This window comes from Perca flavescens, chromosome 24 (genome assembly GCF_004354835.1).
Source record: "Perca flavescens isolate YP-PL-M2 chromosome 24, PFLA_1.0, whole genome shotgun sequence".
NCBI lineage: Eukaryota > Metazoa > Chordata > Actinopteri > Perciformes > Percidae > Perca > Perca flavescens.
In genome coordinates this window covers 16,478,100-16,498,922 of record NC_041354.1, presented here as the reverse complement: position 1 = coordinate 16,498,922, position 20,823 = coordinate 16,478,100, and the positions used below count along the sequence as shown (strand labels likewise).

Genomic DNA, 20,823 nt, shown 5'->3' with positions numbered 1-20,823 from the left:
TTATTTCCCTGTGAAAGATAGAGCCCCGCCCCCTTTAGGGATATCAGAGGAGTTTAATAGCTTCGCCCCCCTTGTGACGTCATCGCCTGCTGATGACAGTTAGTGGTAACTATACTGGGAGGTTTTATCCATCCCGCTGCCTGAAGATGAACAGGAGTCAGGACAGACCGGTTTGGAGATGAAGGATGAGGAAACGAATGGGGAACACTTTTAAGACAACCTGAGCTTTCATTATTTTATTTTTATTATTATTATTTCATTTATTTTTTTTATATAAAACTGTAATCTGTCTCTGGTGATTCAAATGGAGCTGAGAAGAGCCTTGACCCGGACCTCAGCGCTCTATTACTGCTGCTGGATCTGCATCCACTCCGGTGAGTGAGACGTTGAAATCTCCCTGCGCAGATTGAATGATGGGTTTTATGATAAAAAACATAAAAAACACTATACATATAGCTGATGTTCTTATAATATTCCAACTCTTTTAACCCTTGTGTTGTCCTCCGTCTGCCTGTTCATAAAGCATAAAGTATAAATCATCAGCCAGTTCCATGTTACATCTTCTCAGCCAACTCAGTTCTAACTGTGTATGTGTGTGTGTGTGTGTACATGTGTGTACTGTGTACGTGTGTGTGAGTGCATATGTGTTTGTGCGTGTACATGTGTGTGTGTGTGTGTTTGGGTGTGTACGTGTGTGTGTATACATGTGCGTGTGGGCTTGTGTGTATGTGTGTACGTGTGTGTGTGTGTTCGTGTGTGTGCTTACATGTGTGTGTGTGTGTGCGTATGTGTGTACTGTGTACATGTGTGTGGGTGTGTGTGTGTGTGTGTGTGTGTGTGTCTGTACATGTGTGTGTGCGTGCGTGTGTGTGTGTGTGTGTACGTGTGCGAGTGTATGTGTGTGTACGTGTGTGTGTGTGTGTGTGTGTGTGTGTGTGTGTGTGTGTGTGTGTGTGTGTGTGTGTGTGAGACGACAGCTGTGTCAGATGTTTGTTGGGTGATCATACAGATGTTTTTGTGTGATTTTTAATGTTATGTGTCGATTGTTGGAGCAGACGCAAGAAAAACTAATTCTGTGTGAACAAAGTTGTATCTTATCTTACTGTATGAATTCATGGTCAATAAACCTCATTTATATGAAAGTATATCTAATTATTGATTTAAAAAAACCCAGAAATGATTAATTAGATTATAAGAGTTAAGATCGGAGGAACGTATGTTGATGGACAATCACAGCCGGTTCCTTATGGAACCATCAATGTTATTTTGGGGCAATTTGGTTGAAAGAAAACCATATTTTTGACATAAAACTTTGAAAACGGGTCAAATTTGACCCGAGGACAACATGAAGGTTATTGTCATATTTTTGCAATATTATTCTAAACTTCACCAAAAGGAGTACAGCTTTTTCTGCAGTCATTGAAGAAATGTGTTAATGAATGTGCACTAACATGGTATTATATAAGGAATTAAGAGAGATCGCTGAAGTCAGCAGTCAGCGTATCAAGCAACGATGTAAGTTATTAGAGGATTGTGCACCTTCAATTTACGTTCACAAAAGTGCTCGTTTTGCCGCTGACAGGCTCAGATTATTATTCTGAGTGTCTGACAACATTATGGAAAGGATTTCTAAGGAGGTTGAGTAAGATCCTTTTTTTAAACATAAAAAATTGCGTTCACTATACCACCAGACTCCATGTAAATAAACAGTAATTTTATTATCGTAAAATACACTTCATTCAAAGTCGACAGAATAAATAAAACTATGAAAACACGTTTTGGGTCGACTTTCCACTTTTCCAACCATCACAACTCTAGCTAGAGCGCTATGTGGAGAGGTGCTAATGTTAGATAAAACAAAGTGGTGGAGCAAGCTAGAGAAAGAAGAGAGAGAGAGAGAGAGAGAGAGAGAGAGAGAGAGAGAGAGAGAGAGAGAGCGGTGCTAACGTTAGATAAAACAAAGTGGTGGAGCAAGCTAGAGAAAGAACAGAGAGAGAGGTGCTAATTATAGATAAAACAAAGTGGTGGAGCGAGCTAGAGAAAGAACAGAGAGAGAGAGAGAGAGAGGTGCTAATTATAGATAAAACAAAGTGGTGGAGCGAGCTAGAGAAAGAACAGAAAGAGAGAGGTGCTAACGTTAGATAAAACAAAGTGGTGGAGCGACCCTGTAGAACTCACTGCACGCCAACTATTTTTCTTGTTGTTATGGAAACATGAGGACTGGTTACTCCGCTTGTCATTGGTTGTCTGTCAAAAAAGCGCTTGACGTATGGCATTTTGTTTCATAAAAGCTGAACTTTTTTCAACTAAAAAAAGACACTGTAAACAAAAGAAAAAAGTCGGCGGTGGCGTTTAAAAAAAGCGTTCTGGACTTTTATGAAAACATGGTTTACTCCACAGAATTATAACATAAAACACACGGTGACGGCTCCAAAAAAGTGTGAACATAGCCTATCTCGTTTTTTTTTATATCTCAGTAATCCAACAACGTGCAGCTCCTCCACTGCCAGAGCATCACCGGAAACATACATTTGTCAGTTATAAAAAGCCAATACAATCACAAAACCCTGGCATTACACACATTTGCACAGTTTGTGCTCTTGGCTCGCTGTTTCTTGCACTGGCTAATCCCAAATTGCTTGCCCGGCGATGCCAGATTGCTCGCCAGAGAGTTCAAAGCTGTGCGTTCAGAGAAACAGACAGAAGGGGGGGTGGGGGGGGAGGAGAGATTGCTGCTCCTATAAAAAGTGAACACAGAAACAGAACGCTGCTATTACTTTATACATTTTTTGGCTCGCACTCTTCTAACTTTTATTTGTTTAGCTTGAATTTGACTGTGAGCAACTGCAACTAAATCATTTCTCTGAAGGGGGATCGATAAAGTATTCTGATTCTGATGCAGCCTCCTTTAACGTGCAAGACAAATCAAATCTCGTCCGACACAAATGGTCGAACACTCAGAATTCAAGAGGTTTTATTTCAAGCATGAAATTATGACTCAGATGAGTGATTGCTGCCACACACAGAAAACTTGGCTCCTGTGTCGATTTTTTTTCCCCAAGTTCAATTATCTCTAATGATTTTTGCTGTACCGTACGACGTAAAAATTGAATCAAAGTGCAGTAGATCGCAGTCTGAACCTGTGAAATTTTATGAACAATAAAGTTCAGCTAATTGCTTTTTTTTTTTTTTCCAGAGAGAGGATACAGATAGGTCTATACACACTTTCTCAACCGTAATGGCTTTTGGTTTCTGCAGAATGAAAGGGGGCATAAAGGGAATAGCCCTTTAAAACCTTGGAAAGGAAAGGAAGGTGAAGAGATAAATCAGATGCTGAGTGGGTGGGTAAAAAAAGGAAATGAAAATAGCATGAAGGACAAAAGAAAATGTGAATATTGAGCGCTTAACCAAAGAGTTATTTAAAATAGGCTGCTTTATCTAATGTCCTGACATTAAAAATTACGCAAGCGTATAGTGCTGCCGCGGCAGAAAGAAAAAAACAGTATCAGTACCATGTTATTACGTGAAAGGTTTATTGTAACAAGATGTTTTCACGCTTTAACAAGATGTTTTCATTGCTATTAGAATATACTATTTATCACGTTAAACTGTGATACTGTCCATGTTATATTGTGATAGTTTTGTACACAAACATACCGAAAACAGTCATAAAAACAGATAAATACTCCGTATGCCATTGCCCCTTTCATCCACCTAACACAAACTCACACACACACACACACACACACACACACACACACACACACACACACACACACACACACACACACACACACCCCTTAAAAAATATGTTAGACCCACTCCCCAAAAGGAGGTAAAAATAACCGTTCAGGGGACTCAAAACATTTAAGGACATAAATGGTAGAATGCAAGAAATTAAGTGTTTGACGCTCACAATTGTTACGGGCACGACTCCACAGACTCCCGACCCAGAGTGTCAAAAAGTGACTCCAAAGGTTCCCACCCAGAGTGTCAAAAAGTGACACCAAAGGTCCCGACCCAGAGCGTCAAAAAGTGACACCAAAGGTCCCGACCCAGAGCGTCAAAAAGTGACTCCAAAGGTCCCGACCCAGAGCGTAAAAAAGTGACACCAAAGGTCCCCGACCCAGAGTGTCAAAAAGTGACACCAAAGGTCCCAACCCAGAGTGTCAAAAAGTGACTCCAAAGGTCCTGACCCACAGCGTTCAAAAGTGACTCCAAAGGTCCCAACCCAGAGTGTCAAAAAGTGACACCAAAGGTCCCGACCCAGAGTGTCAAAAAGTGACACCAAGAGGCCTGATCAATTGGTCTAAAAATGAAATATCTAAAATCTAAAAATGACGGCAAAAGGCTAGACGCGAATCTCTAGGGCGTCAAAAAGTGACACCAAAGGTTCCGACCCAGAGCGTCAAAATACGACACTAGGGAGATTTTTTTAGTCAGTAACAAACGCCAAAGGCACCTGACCAAGCGTCGCTTTTTGGGGTTTGTGTCCCGTTCTTGCTCTGCGTCTCACTGAAATGTACATTCTGTAACCCCACCCGCCATCTTTTCCTAAACCTAACTGTCCCGTTCTTGTCCCACATGTCAGTTAAACATACTGTACATCCCAACCCAGAGCATCAAAAAGTGACGCCAAGAGTCCCGACCAAGCTTATCTAAATATGACGCTAAAGGAGACTTTTTGCGTCAATAACAAACACCAAAGGCAACTGACCAAGCCTCTGTATTTTAGGTGATGGGAGATTGAGAATGTGCCCCCCCCCCACCCCAATGTTGAAACCAAACCTACGCCCTTGGTTATCTGTGCGATCGGATGAGTGATCTCTCTCTCGTCTCTGTCTCTCTCGACAGCGCTGGCGGAGGACTGGACTCGTGTTCACACGGAGGACGAGCTCTTCAGGAGATTGTTTCGGGGCTACAGCAAGTGGACGCGTCCGGCGCAAAACATCACCGACGTGGTTATCGTGAAGTTTGGCCTCTCCATCGCACAGCTGATAGACGTGGTGGGAACACACTCACATAGCCTGTTTGCATTAGGGCTGCACAATATATCGTTTTAAAAAGAAATCGTCATTGGAATATAAACTGGCGTGATAAACCCATTGCGAAAGGCTGCGACATATCGTACTAACGTAATATCATTATTGCCATATTCAACAACGTTATCGAATATTTTCCTTGTGTCGTGCAGCCGTAGTTTATAGATCCCAAAAAACTGACCACACCGCTTAACCCTTTTGTTGTCTTCCTGTCGACCATGCAACTTTAGTTTTCGGGGTCAAAATTTTTACTTTTCTTTCATCGTTTTGATTGTCTTTTTGACCCATTTGTCACTTTTCCCAATCCCAAATTTTTGAAAATGGGTCAAAACCCAACGACACCAGGAGGGTTAAATTTTTTTTTAATATTTTTATTTTATAACATATATATATATATATATATATATACACTCTTGAACAAAATCTTAAGACCGGGGGAAACTTTGCAAGTTTTTCGCATTTCGTGCTAGTGGATCATAACCGGGTTGTAAGTACTGCTTCAAAATGCCAAAAGAAGAAACAGGAGCAAGAGACAAAAAAATAGAGAGTAGGCAATTTATTGAAAACTGCATTTAAACTTAAACAGGCTGTTCATCAGCTGATCAAAAGTTTAAGACCATAGGCATAAAAAGGTTAAATCTGCACAAAAATATGGCTTTCGTGTCATTGTTCTTTAGGCAGTCACACTGTCATGATCTCCTGACGGCAAAGGCAAAAAGGCTTTCTCTCTTTGAACGTGGCAGGATTGTTGAGCTGCACAAGCAAGGCCTCTCGCAACGCGCCATCGCTGCCAAGGTTGGACGCAGTAAGTACATTTCTTAAAAGATCCTGAGAGTTATGGGACAAAAAAAATCAAGTGGTAGACCCAAAAACATTTCACCTGCACTGAGCCGCAGGATCGTACGGGTTGTCCGTGAAGACACAGGTCGATCCGCGACCCAAAATTAAGGCCCTTACTGGTGCTGACTGTAGCCCAATAACCATAAGACGTCATCTGCGAGAGAAGGGCTTCAACAACAAAAAACGTCTTCAAAGGCCACGTCTCTTCCCACGCCACAAACTTGCCCGTTTGGAATTTGCAAGGGAGCACCAAACATGGGACATTGAAAGGTGGAAGAAAGTTTTATTCAACCTGGTTATGATCCACTAGGGCGAAATGCGAAAAACTTGCAGTGTTTCCCCGGTCTTAAGATTTTGTTCAAGAGTGTATATATATTATTCTAATATGTAAGCATCTAATAATATAACGTTTGGCTCCAAAAACAGGATGAGAAAAACCAGATGATGACGACCAACGTGTGGCTGAAACAGGTATGGAAGAGTGGTGGAAGAAGTATTCAGATCCTTTAGTGCAGTAAAAGTACTAATATCACACTGTAAAAATACGCAGTCCTGCATTGAAACTGTTACTGAAGTAAAAGTATGTAAGTATAATCAGGAAAAGTACTCAACGCGGAAAAAGAAGAAGTAGAAAGTGGCATGAAAAGAAAAGACTTGAGTAGAAGCACCTCAACATTTGGACTTAAGCACAGTACTGGAGTAAATGTACTTAGTTACATTACAGCATTGTTATATATATGTATAAGCACTAACCTAGTATTGATATTGGCTTACTGATCTTATTGCTATTCCTTGTCCCGGTAGTCATCTTTCTAGTAGAGAAACTATTTTCTTTTTGAAGAAACAATTCGCACATCCAAAAATTCTTCTGTTGGAAAATATCAACTACAAAGGACAAACGTCCTGTACTCTGCTCTCTATTTACAGAAAACTAGCATTTTGGTCCAACTGAAATTGATAAAAGAACATTGGAAACTGACAAAAACATCGGCAAAAGTGAGAAAAGTGTCAAAAAAGTGACCAAAACATAAAAAGAAATGACAAAAACATTGGAAACAATAATTGGAAAAAAGTCATCAGGAAAAGCAGCAAAAGTGTCAAAAAAAGTGAAAAAGAATTCATCGGAGGGACCAAAACGTTAAAGGTGCCCTGCCACACGTATTCCATGACTTTGTGGTAATGTCTGAAGTTCTACCATGGACTCTTTAACATTTTTTATGGAAAAAATGCCTTGGTTACCTTGTTTCAAGTCATTCTAGCGTGATATAGAAAGCCTGCAGTAAGACTCGGATCGATTTCTGCCAGTTCTCATTAATATTCAACAAGCTAAGCTATTTGAATCTGATTGGCTAACAGCTAGCCAATGAGAGCCTGGCTGTCAGAATCCTTTACCCAGCCCAAGTGGGCGAGCTAATGAATAGTAATGAGCTCAGGCAATATGATGTCAGACTGACCAGCTTTTGTAATTGGCCGGATTTCTCTGCTTATTTCTGTTGAGTGGCTAGAGCTGACAGAGGAGGTAGCCGTTCATTTTCACATTCATGACATAACACATATGGACTTAACATATTTCAAAAAATGCAAGTAAAATGGCACCTTTAAGTTTTCTATAACTAAATGGTGATGCTATGGCAAGAGCAGAGTGCAGGATTTTTTGTTTCTTTTGTTCCCAGTATTGAAACTATAAAATAAGATTTGATTTCTCTTTAAAATGGCGTGTTTGTCGGCAGGAATGGACGGACTATAAGCTGCAGTGGAGTCCCTCCGACTTCGACAATGTGACGTCCATCAGAGTCCCTTCTGAGCTCATCTGGGTGCCGGACATTGTGCTGTACAACAAGTAAAAAAAACACAACGCAGTCCGTCGGACATTCAACACCAAAACAACTGCAGTTGGCCTCAGTTGCACAAATCCTCCTGATTGTCCAAGTATAGATAAGATAGACTTTAAACAAGAGAACATCATTCAGTAGTTAAAGGACAAAACCGTTTCAGAAAAGTTTCAAAGGAAAAGTGGCCCACACAAACATTTAACCATGAAGTTGTTTTGTTGTTAAAGGTCCCATGGCATGAACATTTCACTTTATGAGGTTTTTTTAACATTAATATGAGTTCCTCTAGCCTGCCTATGGTCCCCCAGTGGCTAGAAATGGTGATAGGTGTAAACCGAGCCCTGGATATCCTGCTTAGACTTTGAGAAAATGAAAGCTCAGATGGGCGGATCTGGAATCTTCTCTTTATGACATCATAAGGGGAAAGGTTACCTCCCCTTTCTCTGCTTTGCCCGCCCAGAGAATTCGGCCCACCCATGAGAAAGAGGGAGACATCATTGCTTGCAAACGAGCGAAGCGGCAGTTGGTCAAGGCCATACCCCCACCCTCCACCTTGCCCCCCCTTTCCTCCTCAATAGCTACAGACACAGAAATGGCACATCCTAAGGAAAGCTCATTGTGGGACTGGCTCTAGTGGCTGGAATTCTGCACCAAGGCTGAATTTCAGGAAAGAGACTTCAGATACAGTATTAGGGGACCACTAAGGTCTATATAAAAGAAACTTCAGATACAGTATTAGGGGACCACTAAGGTCTATATAAAAGAGACTTCAGATACAGTATTAGGGGACCACTAAGGCCTATATAAAAGAGACTTCAGATACAGTATTAGGGGACCACTAAGGTCTATATAAAAGAGACTTCAGATACAGTATTAGGGGACCACTAAGGCCTATATAAAAGAGACTTCAGATACAGTATTAGGGGACCATTAAGGTCTATATAAAAGAGACTTCAGATACAGTATTAGGGGACCACTAAGGTCTATATAAAAGAGACTTCAGATACAGTATTAGGGGACCACTAAGGTCTATATAAAAGAGACTTCAGATACAGTATTAGGGGACCACTAAGGCCTATATAAAAGAGACTTCAGATACAGTATTAGGGGACCACTAAGGTCTATATAAAAGCATCAAAAAAGCAGCATGTCATAGGACCTTTAAAGGTTTTTTTCAACCTGAAGACTAAAAATGAAAGCTTTGCAAGTGAAGACTTTATTCAAGTCCTACTTTTCAGTCTCGTCCTTCTTGGCTCCTCATTTTTGTCACTCTCCAGATACAAAACTTTACACACACACACACACACACACTTTAAACATACCCGACTTTGGATTTCTGTAGGTGGAGCTGGAAATTATCTGTAGTGATCAATTACCCGCTTGATCTATAACAATGTCCTCATCCGCTGAAGAGCGTACGAGGAGGAAAGGTCACTTATACGGAGCCAAACCGCTTGATGGTACCACAGTGTTTCTGCATATTCCAGCGTAGATACATGCATATGATCCTGTTGAATAAGTTACCCTTATTCCATTGCATCTGTGCAGCGATCTTGCATCATTCGGTTTTAAGTCAAAGTCTGGTTTCCTGCCCTCAGGGCGCCGAGGAAGTATTAATCCTTAAATTTGTCTGGATGGAAACAAAATTTTTCTCCTCCTTCAGCGTTTGTGTAAATGAGCTTGCATCATGAATACGGCATTAACATTCAGTGATCAATTATTAAACAGTGCCTGTGTAAGAAGGGGCATATACAGTAGCTCTGTGTTTATTAATTCACCTTTGGAGTTTGAAACATAATGAGACGGAAACTTGCCTTGCCGGAGAAAAAACCCCAACTGAAATCCTCAGTAGTTTCCATCCACACGTTGTTATGAAAATAAAGTTATATGGAATTGAAAATGCCTTCTGGAAAACTCTAAAATTCGATTTAATTTCAGGAATATCAACACAAAGTTTGTATGTTCGATCTCATCGGATTTTCTCTTAATCGGTAAATGGCTTGTGCGATAAACGCCGACGGAAACGTTATTTGCCGAATAAATAATGAGTTGCGATTATGAAACATTTTATGGTTGCAACCTGCCATGAAATGAAGAAGAAGACGTTTTAGGTCATTGACGCCACGTATTTCCGCTTTCTTTGCAGACACGGCGGTTGTCAACAAAGACTGAGAATATAAGTGGGTGAAAGAGCGGATGAGACATTTAGGGGACTTAGGAGACCGTTTTGGGCTTCAGCAGAAAGGGCGGTGGGACTGAGAAGTTGTCGATGTTCACATTTTTTGGCTAAGTCCTGGATCTTCGCAATCCTACCTACAGCACCTTTAATTTGAATAAAAACGTGTGAACGGAAGCATGGCTAGTGCTAGTGTCCTTTCACTTTCTTGTCAATTTGTAATATTTTCCCACCTTTGTTCCCGTCTCAATGCTATGCTTCCTCCCCTTTATCTTCTTCTTTTTCCAGTGCAGACGGAGAGTTCGCCGTCACCCACATGACCAAGGCCCATCTCTTTCACACTGGCCGTGTCCGCTGGGTGCCCCCCGCCATCTACAAGTCCTCCTGCTCAATCGACGTCACCTTCTTCCCTTTCGACCAGCAGAGCTGCAAGATGAAGTTCGGCTCTTGGACGTACGACCGCGCCAAAATCGACCTGGAGCCCTTTGAGAACACGGTGAACCTGAAGGTTGTTCTGCTTTTCAATTTGGAGTTTGTGCCATTAAGGCTACATTTACATTGCTGCGCTTTGGTTTGAAAATGAATATCTTCTGCTACGTTTCCCCCTCTCATTCCCCCTGCTCTGGCGTTTCGATTAAGATTCCTGCACACAAAACAGAAGTAGTTTGTAAAATCTGATGTTTGATTCTAAAGTAAACTAGCCGATAATATAACGGCTACAAGTCCAGCTGAGATGATTAGACCATTAAACACACAACTGGTTGGATCCTTTACACTTTCTGCAATTGGAGGAGAGTTCTTTACTTTTAATACTTTAACTACATTTCCTGATGATACTTCTTCCACTGCTGGTTGTTTGCCAGCTCTGCTTCTTTACCTCCTCTTATCTACGGTTCACACATGTTCTTTCCCAACGTTTTGTCTTGCAGATAGATGCCAGCTAAACACTCTGGCTGCTTTTTGTTTTTAATTGACAGAATAGTTCTCAGCATGTTGCCATTTCATGGCAGCATTAACGTCTGGGGAAAAGCAAAATGTATGAATTTGTTTTCCAAGAGACTAAACGGCTATTCATGAAAAAGATTTCTCAGGCTTAAAATGCATGGATTTTCTTAATGGTGTTGTTGTGACTTTCAAAGCAGAGGAGATAAATATAAGTTATCCTGACAAAGTAGTCTTTAGCAACATGCTGCTTAGCACTTTATTTTTGGGTTGGAGTTTAACTTTCCTATTTTTCTGTACCCTAAAATAAGGCTACTGATATTTTGTTCAGTTGGTCCACCACTTCAATATCGCTTGACATATCCGGACACCAATTGAATGGATTCCCATGAAAGACATTCCTAAAAGATAAGGCCTACTAACTTTTGTGATTGCCTCTAGCGCCACCTTGAGGTTCACATTTGTGCTTTTGAGTGAAATATCGCAACAAATATCTGATGGATTGCCAGGAAATTGGTACAAAACCTTCATGTTCCTCTCACGATGAAGTGTAATAACTTTGGTGATCCTTTAGCATTTCATTCAGCGATGTTATCAGGTAGGATTCATCTTCCGTGGACCACGAATGTCCGTACAAAATCCATACAAAAGTTGTTGAGATATTTCAGTCTGGACCTAGGGTGTAATTTCCACTGGGGACACTCTTCAAAATCTTGTTTGTGTCCTCCCCACTTTCAAATCAGTCTTGGCAATTGGCCCCTATTTTAAGCAATAAAGAAAGTAAGACATTGTTTTCTTATGCATAGTTTAGTAGCCTACTATTCTTTCTGGCACATGTTCACCATAGTCCATGAAGGTATTTAGAAATGCCACGGTTTGCCTTGGGGGGCGGGGAATTGTTGGGTCTTTGTAAATAGAGTGTTGTCTATACTAGGTCTATCTGTAAAGGGTCCTGAGATAACTCCTGTTGTGATTTGTGCGGGGTATAAATAAGATTGAATAAAAACAATATCTAATTTCTAGGATTACTGGGAGAGTGGAGAGTGGGCGATTGTCAACGCCGTGGGCACCTACAACACCAAGAAGTACGACTGCTGCCACGAGATCTACCCGGACATCACCTACTACTTTGTCATCCGCCGCCTCCCGTTGTTCTACACCATCAACCTCATTATCCCCTGCCTCCTCATCTCCTGCCTGACCGTCCTGGTCTTCTACCTCCCGTCGGACTGCGGCGAGAAGATCACGCTGTGCATCTCTGTGCTTCTGTCGCTCACCGTCTTCCTGCTGCTCATCACCGAGATCATCCCGTCCACGTCGCTGGTCATACCGCTGATCGGGGAGTATCTGCTCTTCACTATGATCTTTGTCACGCTGTCCATCGTCATCACCGTGTTCGTGCTGAACGTGCACCACCGCTCGTCGGCGACTCACACCATGCCTGGATGGGTCCGGTGGCTGTTCCTGTCGGCGGTGCCGCGCTGGCTGTGCATGAAGCGTCCGAAACATGGTGTCAGGCCTGTAAGGTGAGAAATCAGGGAAGGCCCACCAGGTTTACTGTATGCGCAATAATGGAACCCGCTGCAGTTCTAGGCAAGACCCGCCCTACGAAGCAACCCGATTGGTTGAGGTAAGGCACTGACCTTGATTAGTTGAGTTTGGGATAGTTTCGCTTTGCCAGACCTTCCTCCAGCATTCCGGGAAGTCCTACGCTGTGACAAGAATGTGTGAATGAAACAAAAACATTTCAAAACATCCACCTCCCCCTCTTTTGTTTCCACAAAATCGCAAGATGCTCACTTTTTGACATCTAAACTTAATGTTCACTGAAACAACAGCACGGAGCCCTGCTCCCGACTCACAGTCCCCTTTTAATCGGGTAAACCCAACTACCAACTGCCGCTGTCAAATCAAATTGTCAGGGGTTGGGCTTTATACGATGACTGTTAGATGATCAACAGTAACGTAATCAACCACTTCACCAAAGAGCGCTTCTACTTCTTCCAGTGTGCGTGCAGTTGAGTTCTGTTGACAACGATGCTTCGCTCAACGTACGTCACATACTCCGTTGCTCCGATTGGTTGTAGGTCTATCCAATTGAGTGCAGAGGCATTTTATTTCCTGGTTCGGTTGACACACGCCCCTGTCAGTACCCGATCCGTTCCACCTGCACAATCCGTTCTGCACCGTTTTACGACCTGCCCGATCTGTTCCACGCTAGCCTCCACCCAAGTTAACGTTAGTTTAGCTAACAGCTAATTCGGCTAACCGCTAGCCGACAAATAACGCATGCGCAGAACGGATCGTGCAGGCAGAACGGACAGCTAGATTCAGTCTAAAATAACGTTAAGTCAAACATAATGGGAAAAGCAAAATTAAAATTAAGACTTTACAGTAACAATAAAGACAAGTATTGAGTGATTGTATTTCAAATGAGCACAAGTAAAGTAGAACTGACGTAACAGCTGTTATATATGTTAATGTTTGTTTAGAAATTTTATTTTGAGGGTCTTTTAAAAGTTTGCATGCTGTCTCAGCTAGCGGTTAGCCGAATTAGCTGTTAGCTAAACTAACGTTAGCTTAACTGTGGAGGCTGACGGACGGCAGACCGCTATAATCAGCTAGCGGTTAGCCAAATGAACTGTTAGCTAAAGTAACGTTAGCTTCCCAGTGGAGGCTAACGGCAGACTGCTATAATCACATAGCGGTCCGCCCGAATTAGCTATTAGCTAAACTAATGTGAATTAGCTATTAGCTAAACTAACGTTAGCTTCCCGGTGGAGGCTAGTGTGGGAACAGATCGCGTAGTGTTGTAAATCATCGTACCACAGCGCATGCGCGAACATCTTGCGCCTGCGCAGAACGGATTGTGCAGTTGGAACGGATCGGGTACTGACAGCCCCATAATCACAGCCCAATGGAGCAGTATCAGACTCATATTCTGACTAGAATCTGAGTATGACCAGGTCAGGCTAGGTGCGCATACATTTTCATACGATATCGTACGTGCCCGCTCATGAGACTGCGTTTGACCCGTTTCACATCCACGTCAACATTTGATCCAGTGTTTCCCCCAGTGTACTGTAAGCCTGCCACCGGCCCTAGGTCCCCTAATACTGTATCTGAAGTCTCTTTTATATAGACCTTAGTGGTCCCCTAATACTGCATCTGAAGTCTCTTTTATATAGACCTTAGTAGTCCCCTAATACTGCATCTGAAGTCTCTTTTATATAGACCTTAGTAGTCCCCTAATACTGTATCTGAAGTCTCTTTTATGTAGACCTTAGTGATCCCCTAATACTGTATCTGAAGTCTCTTTTATATAGACCTTAGTAGTCCCCTAATACTGTATCTGAAGTCTCTTTTATGTAGACCTTAGTGATCCCCTAATACTGTATCTGAAGTCTCTTTCCCAAAATTCAGCCTTGGTGCAGAATTCCAGCCACTAGAGCCAGTCCCACAATGAGCTTTCCTTAGGATGTGCCATTTCTGTGTCTGTAGCTTTAAATGCTATTGAGGAGGAGAGAAGGGGGGGAAAGGTGGAGGGTGGAGGTGTGGCCTTGACCAACTGCCACTTTGCTCGTTTGAAAGCCATGATGTCTCTCTCTCTCTCTCTAATGGGTGGGCCAAATTCTCTGGGCGGGCAAAGCAGATAAAGGGGAGGTAACCTTGCTCCTTATGACCTCATAAGGAGAAGATTCCTTATTGGCCCATCTGAGCTTTCATTTTCTCAAAGGCAGAGCAGGATACCCGGGGCTCGGTTTACACCTATCACCATTTCTAGTCACTGGGGTTAGGGTTAGGCTTGCTGGGGGAACTCATATTAATGTTAAAGAACCTCATAAAGTGAAATTGTCATGCCATGGGACCTTTAATGCCCAGCCGGGCCCTAGTTGGAAAAAAAAGACACTTGGCAATGGGCTAAACAAGTTTGGGGGAAACACTGTGATCCCTAGTTATAGCAGCTTTAAGTGAAATGTTGCCACTTTGGCTTCATTAGCCGAATAAAAAAAGGGTTTTTGTAGACAAACAATGCCCACTGATATGTTGTGTTTGTTGTCTCAGGCGGTGCCACCTGACCGATGGACTCCTCCCCATCCAGACTTCAGGCCCCTCCCACAGCTCGCCTGCCTGGATCACTCAGGAGTCTGGCATCCATCTCCATGGTTACCGGGAGGACGAGAACGGTCGCTACAGGAGCCGCCAGCTCAACTCCTCGGATGCAGGTGACAAAATCCACTACTGCGATCTCCACGGTTACGCAAACGCGGATCGCGCGAAGAGGTTTAGGGGGAAGGTAGCCGGGCCACCGAGGATTTCCACCCTCTCTTCTTCTTTCCCCCCGTCTCTGGGTTACATCCTCCTCCCACAGAGACACTCCCCACTCGGCTCAGACTGGGACACCCCTCCTGCGGAGCGTGGTTCGTTCCAGAGCCCACCTGCTTCTGTCCCGTCTCCGGCGGTGCTCTCGGCCCTGGAGGGGGTGACCTACATCGCAGAGCATCTCAGAGCCGAGGATGTAGACTTCTCAGTGAGTGCCGACGTCTCTTTCTTTTTTGTTGTTGTTGAGAGGAAGCGGTTGGTCTTGTCCGGTATTTTATATATATATATATATATATATATATATATATATATATATATATATATATATATATATATATATATATATATATATATATATATATATATATATATATATATATATATATATATATATATATATATATATATATATATATATATATATATATATATATATATATATATATATATATATATATATATATATATATATATATATATATATATATATATATATATATATATATATATATATATATATATATATATATATATATATATATATATATATATATATATATATATATATATATATATATATATATATATATATATATATATATATATATATACGCCTTTATTTTATTATCCAGTTTGACAGTCAGTCAGTCATAACTGAAGAAGAACATACAGTGGTCAGCATAAGTGAATACGCCCATGCTAAAGTTGACTAAAAAGAGGAATAAATAAAACATCTTTTGTAAATTGTTTTTTATGCCTTAATTAAAACAATTTGGAAAAGTCCAACCTTTTAGGACACCAATTTTCTTTGTGACTGAATAATGTACTGTAAATAAATAAATCCTTAAAATACAGGTGGCATAAGTAAGTACACCCCTATGTTAAATTCCCATAGAGGCAGGCAGATTTTTATTTTTAGAGATTGGAATGGGGTAATGGGGCATAAGATCATCTCTCAATGCAAATCAAACCAGCTATTAGGCTAACTGAAATAAAGCCATGCCAATCTCTATGGTGAAGGGTATGTGATCATGTGGGGGGGCTATTTTAATTCCAAAGGCGAAGGGAACTTTATCAGGATGCATAGTATCCTGGATCCATGAGATAACTGGTCTTTAAAAATAACAATCTGCCTGCCTCTATGGGAATTTAACATAGGGGTGTACTTACTTATGCCCCCTTTATTTTAAGGCAGAACATTTATTTATTTACGATACATTATTCATTTACTAAGAAAATTGGTGTCCTTAAAGGTTGGATTTTTCCAAAAAATATTTAATTAAGGCATGATCAATTTCCAAAAGATGATTTTTTGTATTCCTCTTTTTAGTCAACTTTAGCATGGGCGTATTTACTTGAATACTGCTGAGCACTGTAAATAAACTACTTTAAAGTAGTAGTCACAGATCACAGAACAGCAGCAGATCTTCACATTTAAGAAGCTGGAACCAGACAGTGGTTGAAGAAGTATTCAGCTCATTTACTTTAAGTAAAAGTACTAATACCAAACTGTACAAGTAAAAGTCCTGCATTGAAAATGTTACTTACTGTAAGTAAAAGTCTGTAAGTATCATCAGGAAAATGTAGTTAAAGTATTAAAAGTAAAGAACTCTCCTCCCATTGTAGAAAGTGTAAAGGATCCAACCAGTTGTGTGTTTAATGGTCTCATCATCTCAGCTGGACTTGTAGGCCGTTACATTGTTGGCTAGTTTACTTTAGAATCAAACATCAGATTTTATAAACTACATGTGTTTTGTGTGCAGGAATCTTAATGTGTAAAGTAACTAGTAACTAAAGCTGTAACAGATGAATGTAGTGGAGTAAAAAGTCCAATATTTCTCTCTGAAATGTAGTGGAGTAGAAATAGAAAGTGGAATGAAAAGAAAAGACTCAAGTAAAGTACAAGTACCTCAACATTTGGACTTAAGTGCAGTACTGGAGTAAATGTACTTAGTTACATTCCACAGCTGGTCTCCTTTTTGTGTCTTTTGCGTCTCTGCAGGTGAAGGAGGACTGGAAGTATGTCGGCATGGTTGTAGACCGGATCTTTCTGTGGATGTTCATCATTGTGTGTCTGCTGGGGACCGTCGGACTCTTCCTGCCTCCGTGGCTCTCTGGGATGTTTTAGAATCAAACTGGAAACCAAAAAAAGAAAGAAAAAATGAATACAATAATTCATAAAAAAAAGTGTCTGCATGTAAAGAATAAGATCAATCAGTTAGCAAAACTCTCGTAGAAACTCTTACCAAAAGTTTCACTTGATTTCCCTCTTATTTTGAAAATGTCATAATCCATTTACCTTCCTGTTGTCCTTTTCAAAGTTTTTTTTATCAGAAATTTGGGTTTCTTTCAATCAAATTGCCCAAAAATAACACAGATGGTTTCATACAACGCTCTTCACAAACAAAACCAAGGATCGGTTCACTACTTTCATTGAATTTTGAGTGTTTGATTCCATTTTATAGCACTATTCTGACTACACTTTGACAGTCTGTGATCATCCGTTACCATACGTTCTTTTGATCTTAACTATAAATCCAAATAATTAATTATTTCTTCTTTTTTAAAACACAAAAAAATGAGTTTTATTGACCATGACTTCCCAAAATAAGTGTAAAACTGGAGTTAATAATTTGGTGTTAGTGGTGTTGGTACTGGTGGTAGTGGAAAATAAGCGACAAAAACGTCAAAATAATCAATAAAAAAACGTCAAAATAAGAGAAAGAAATGTCAAAATAAGAGAAAAGAAATGTCAAAATAGGAGAGAAAAACATCAAAATAAGAGAAAAAACGTTAAAATATTCAACAAATATGTCAAAATAAGTAAAAGCCTCAAAAGAGACAAAAACGTCAAAATAATCAACAAAAACGTCAACATAAAAGAAAAAAATCTTAATATTCAAAATAAGACACAAAATAAGAGACAAAGAAACCGTCAAAATAAGAGACAAAAACTAAAGTCAAAATAAGAGACCAAAACGTCAAAGTAAGAGACAAAAACATATGTAAAATGGAGAATATTAGTCCGTATTTCTACGGACTTTTTTAACAGTGTACATTGTTGCTAATTGTCTCAGCTGAGTACACAATCTTGAAAATGCACAAAAACTAATTTAAGCTGGAATCCAAGTACTTCCAAACAAGTTCCTTTGTGTACTTTCTTATTCTGTGCGTGTCTGGATTTCAGCAGAATCCAGTTTTTCTCTGAGTCTTAGTGGATTTGCTTCGCCTCTTCAGCCGTCGCTAAAGGATAAACCTTAACTGGACATTGTTTTGATGCTCGGTCCCGAAATCACCATAAGCATGCTGTTTATTTACATATAATCTGGTGGGTTTGAGGATAACAACTTCTCCGAACAACTTCTGAATCAGAAATTCACACCTGAATGTAGTTTTTGTTGGCCGTCGCACACCTGGTCCCAGCCTAGTGCTAACGTGTGCTAACATGGACCGTTGGGTATGCAGAGTAAATAAATTGGTGCCTAAAAATGTATCAGAATGCAGGAAATAAAGTTTTTGAGCCCCTCCTTAGCCCTAGAAGAGAAAGTCCAACAATGGTTGTAGTTGGACTTCTATAGCATATTTTGCCTTTTGTTATTTATTTATCTGCTCTAGCATGTCTAACGTTTTAGACACAGCTATGGTGATTTCTTTTATTGTACCCTGATGTTTATTTATTTTAAATTGTTTATTTATTTATCATTCATTTAGCCAAAAATCCATCAAATTAAAGATACTGAATCTAATATTGTAGTAAAAGTATAATATTCCCCTCTGAGATGTAGTAATGAATAAAATAAAAACCTTTAAAAAGTTGAGTGCTGCAGGTGTGTGGTGTAATGGCGCCCCCTGGTGGACATCAGCAGGATTCTGTCTACAAGAGATTAAGTTATTGTTTTTAATGACACGAACAAGAATTATTCCAATACCGACACTTCTGAGCTCCCGTATCACTTTAAAGTGTTTCACTGTACATTTTCACAACTTAGAAATCATCAAATTTACCAGCTTTAAGGGACTGGAAGACATTTACTAATTTGTTGAGGAGTCATTTTGTACATCATTTTGTCATCTGATTGACAGAAACAGAGACAGAGACAGACAGAGACAGAAGCAGACAGACAGAGAGACAGAAACAGACAAAAAGACAGAGACAGGGACAAACAGACAGACACAGAGACAGACAGAGAGACAGAAATAGAGAAACAGAGACACAAAGACAGACAGACAGAGACAGACAGAGAGACAGAGATAGATAGAAAGACAGAGACAGACAGATACAAACAGACAGAAACAGAGACAGACAAAAAGATAGAGACAGGGACAAACAGACAGACACAGACAGACACAGAGACAGACACAGAGACAGACAGAGAGACAGAAACAGAGAAACAGAGACACAAAGACACAAAGACAGACAGAGACAGACAGACAGACAGAGATAGAGAGACAGAGACAGACAGAGACAAACAGACAGAGAGACAGACAGACAGAGCGTATAAAGAGAGAGTGAGCGACACACACACACACACACAATTTAACATTAATCTGGCTTACCATATTCATAGAGAAGAGTTAAATACATGGGAAGTGATAGCAAACAGTCCAGTTAGGACATTGTTGTATACATATACATATATGTACAGATGTTCCCATAGTGGAGAGACGACAGGGATCGAATGTTGACGGCCAAATGATTCCAAACAGATATAGCTCTAAATATGAATTTTTTTTTAGCTCATACACTAAGACTGCAGGAACCGGAAAACGAGAATGATGAAGAGTGTCTCAGCTGCTAAGTGGAAGAGAAAGGAACCATCAGCTGCTTTAAACAGAGGGGATGATTGAAATGAATTTTAAAACATTGGAAAAAAGAAATGGCCAATGTCTGGCCAGCGGTTGAAAGAACATGTTTTTTTTTTTTTGCAAAAGGTTATGATTCCCATCTTGGCATAAATTACAATCCCATTTCTATAAATCAGAGCTTGACATCCAAGGCGTGATCCAGACAAATACACATCTCTGGAAACTGAAAAATCTCAAAGTAGTGACAGACAGATGTTGGGATGGGGGGGGAGGGTCGGGCTGTTTTTAGTTTATTTGCGTCACCTCCCAGCATCCTCCGGGAGAGTCCCGATGGAGAGGGGGGAGCCGCCCTCTCTCCCGATTACAGAGGTGAGCCGTGTAATTTTAACGCGCTAATGACACGCTGCGTCAAACGTCTGTCATTAAAGTTACACATCAGACGCAATGTCACTCTGCAGCTGCTTTTTGGCCATTTCTTCAACTCTCCTTTTTTTACTTCTTCACACTGCTCGTCTTCACACTTTAGATCTTAATCTCAAATCTTTGAATTGGGTTTTTTTGGATACGTTTTGTGCGTTTGTTTTTGTTGTCTCGCTTGGGATATAGCAGAAAATAAAGCCACGCATGTCTGCCATGGCTTCACACTGGCCCGCTAATTTCACTGAATGAAAAATACGATTCCTCCTCATCCTGTCTGTCACGGTCCGATTAGCCTCAGCATCTGCAAAATCCCACGTGAATTCCTTTATACCTGTGTGTGTGTGTGTGTGTGTGTGTGTGTGTGTGTGTGTGTGTGTGTGCCACATATGATATAATTGGCTATGACAGCAGCAGAGAGAATCAGAGCTTCACTGACACCTAC

General features: G+C 40.7%; 1 protein-coding gene across 1 annotated transcript; it reads left to right on the top strand.

The window, feature by feature from the left end:
* The first annotated feature begins 304 nt into the window (after positions 1–304).
* LOC114550679 (neuronal acetylcholine receptor subunit alpha-2-like) lies at positions 305–17,283 on the top strand. The gene is made up of 8 exons (XM_028571440.1): positions 305–374; positions 4,855–5,006; positions 6,309–6,353; positions 7,613–7,722; positions 10,179–10,398; positions 11,856–12,358; positions 14,898–15,363; positions 17,158–17,283. The coding sequence occupies exons 1-8, from the start codon at positions 305–307 to the stop codon at positions 17,281–17,283; spliced, it is 1,692 nt and encodes a 563-aa protein (XP_028427241.1).
* The last annotated feature ends 3,540 nt before the right edge of the window (positions 17,284–20,823 follow it).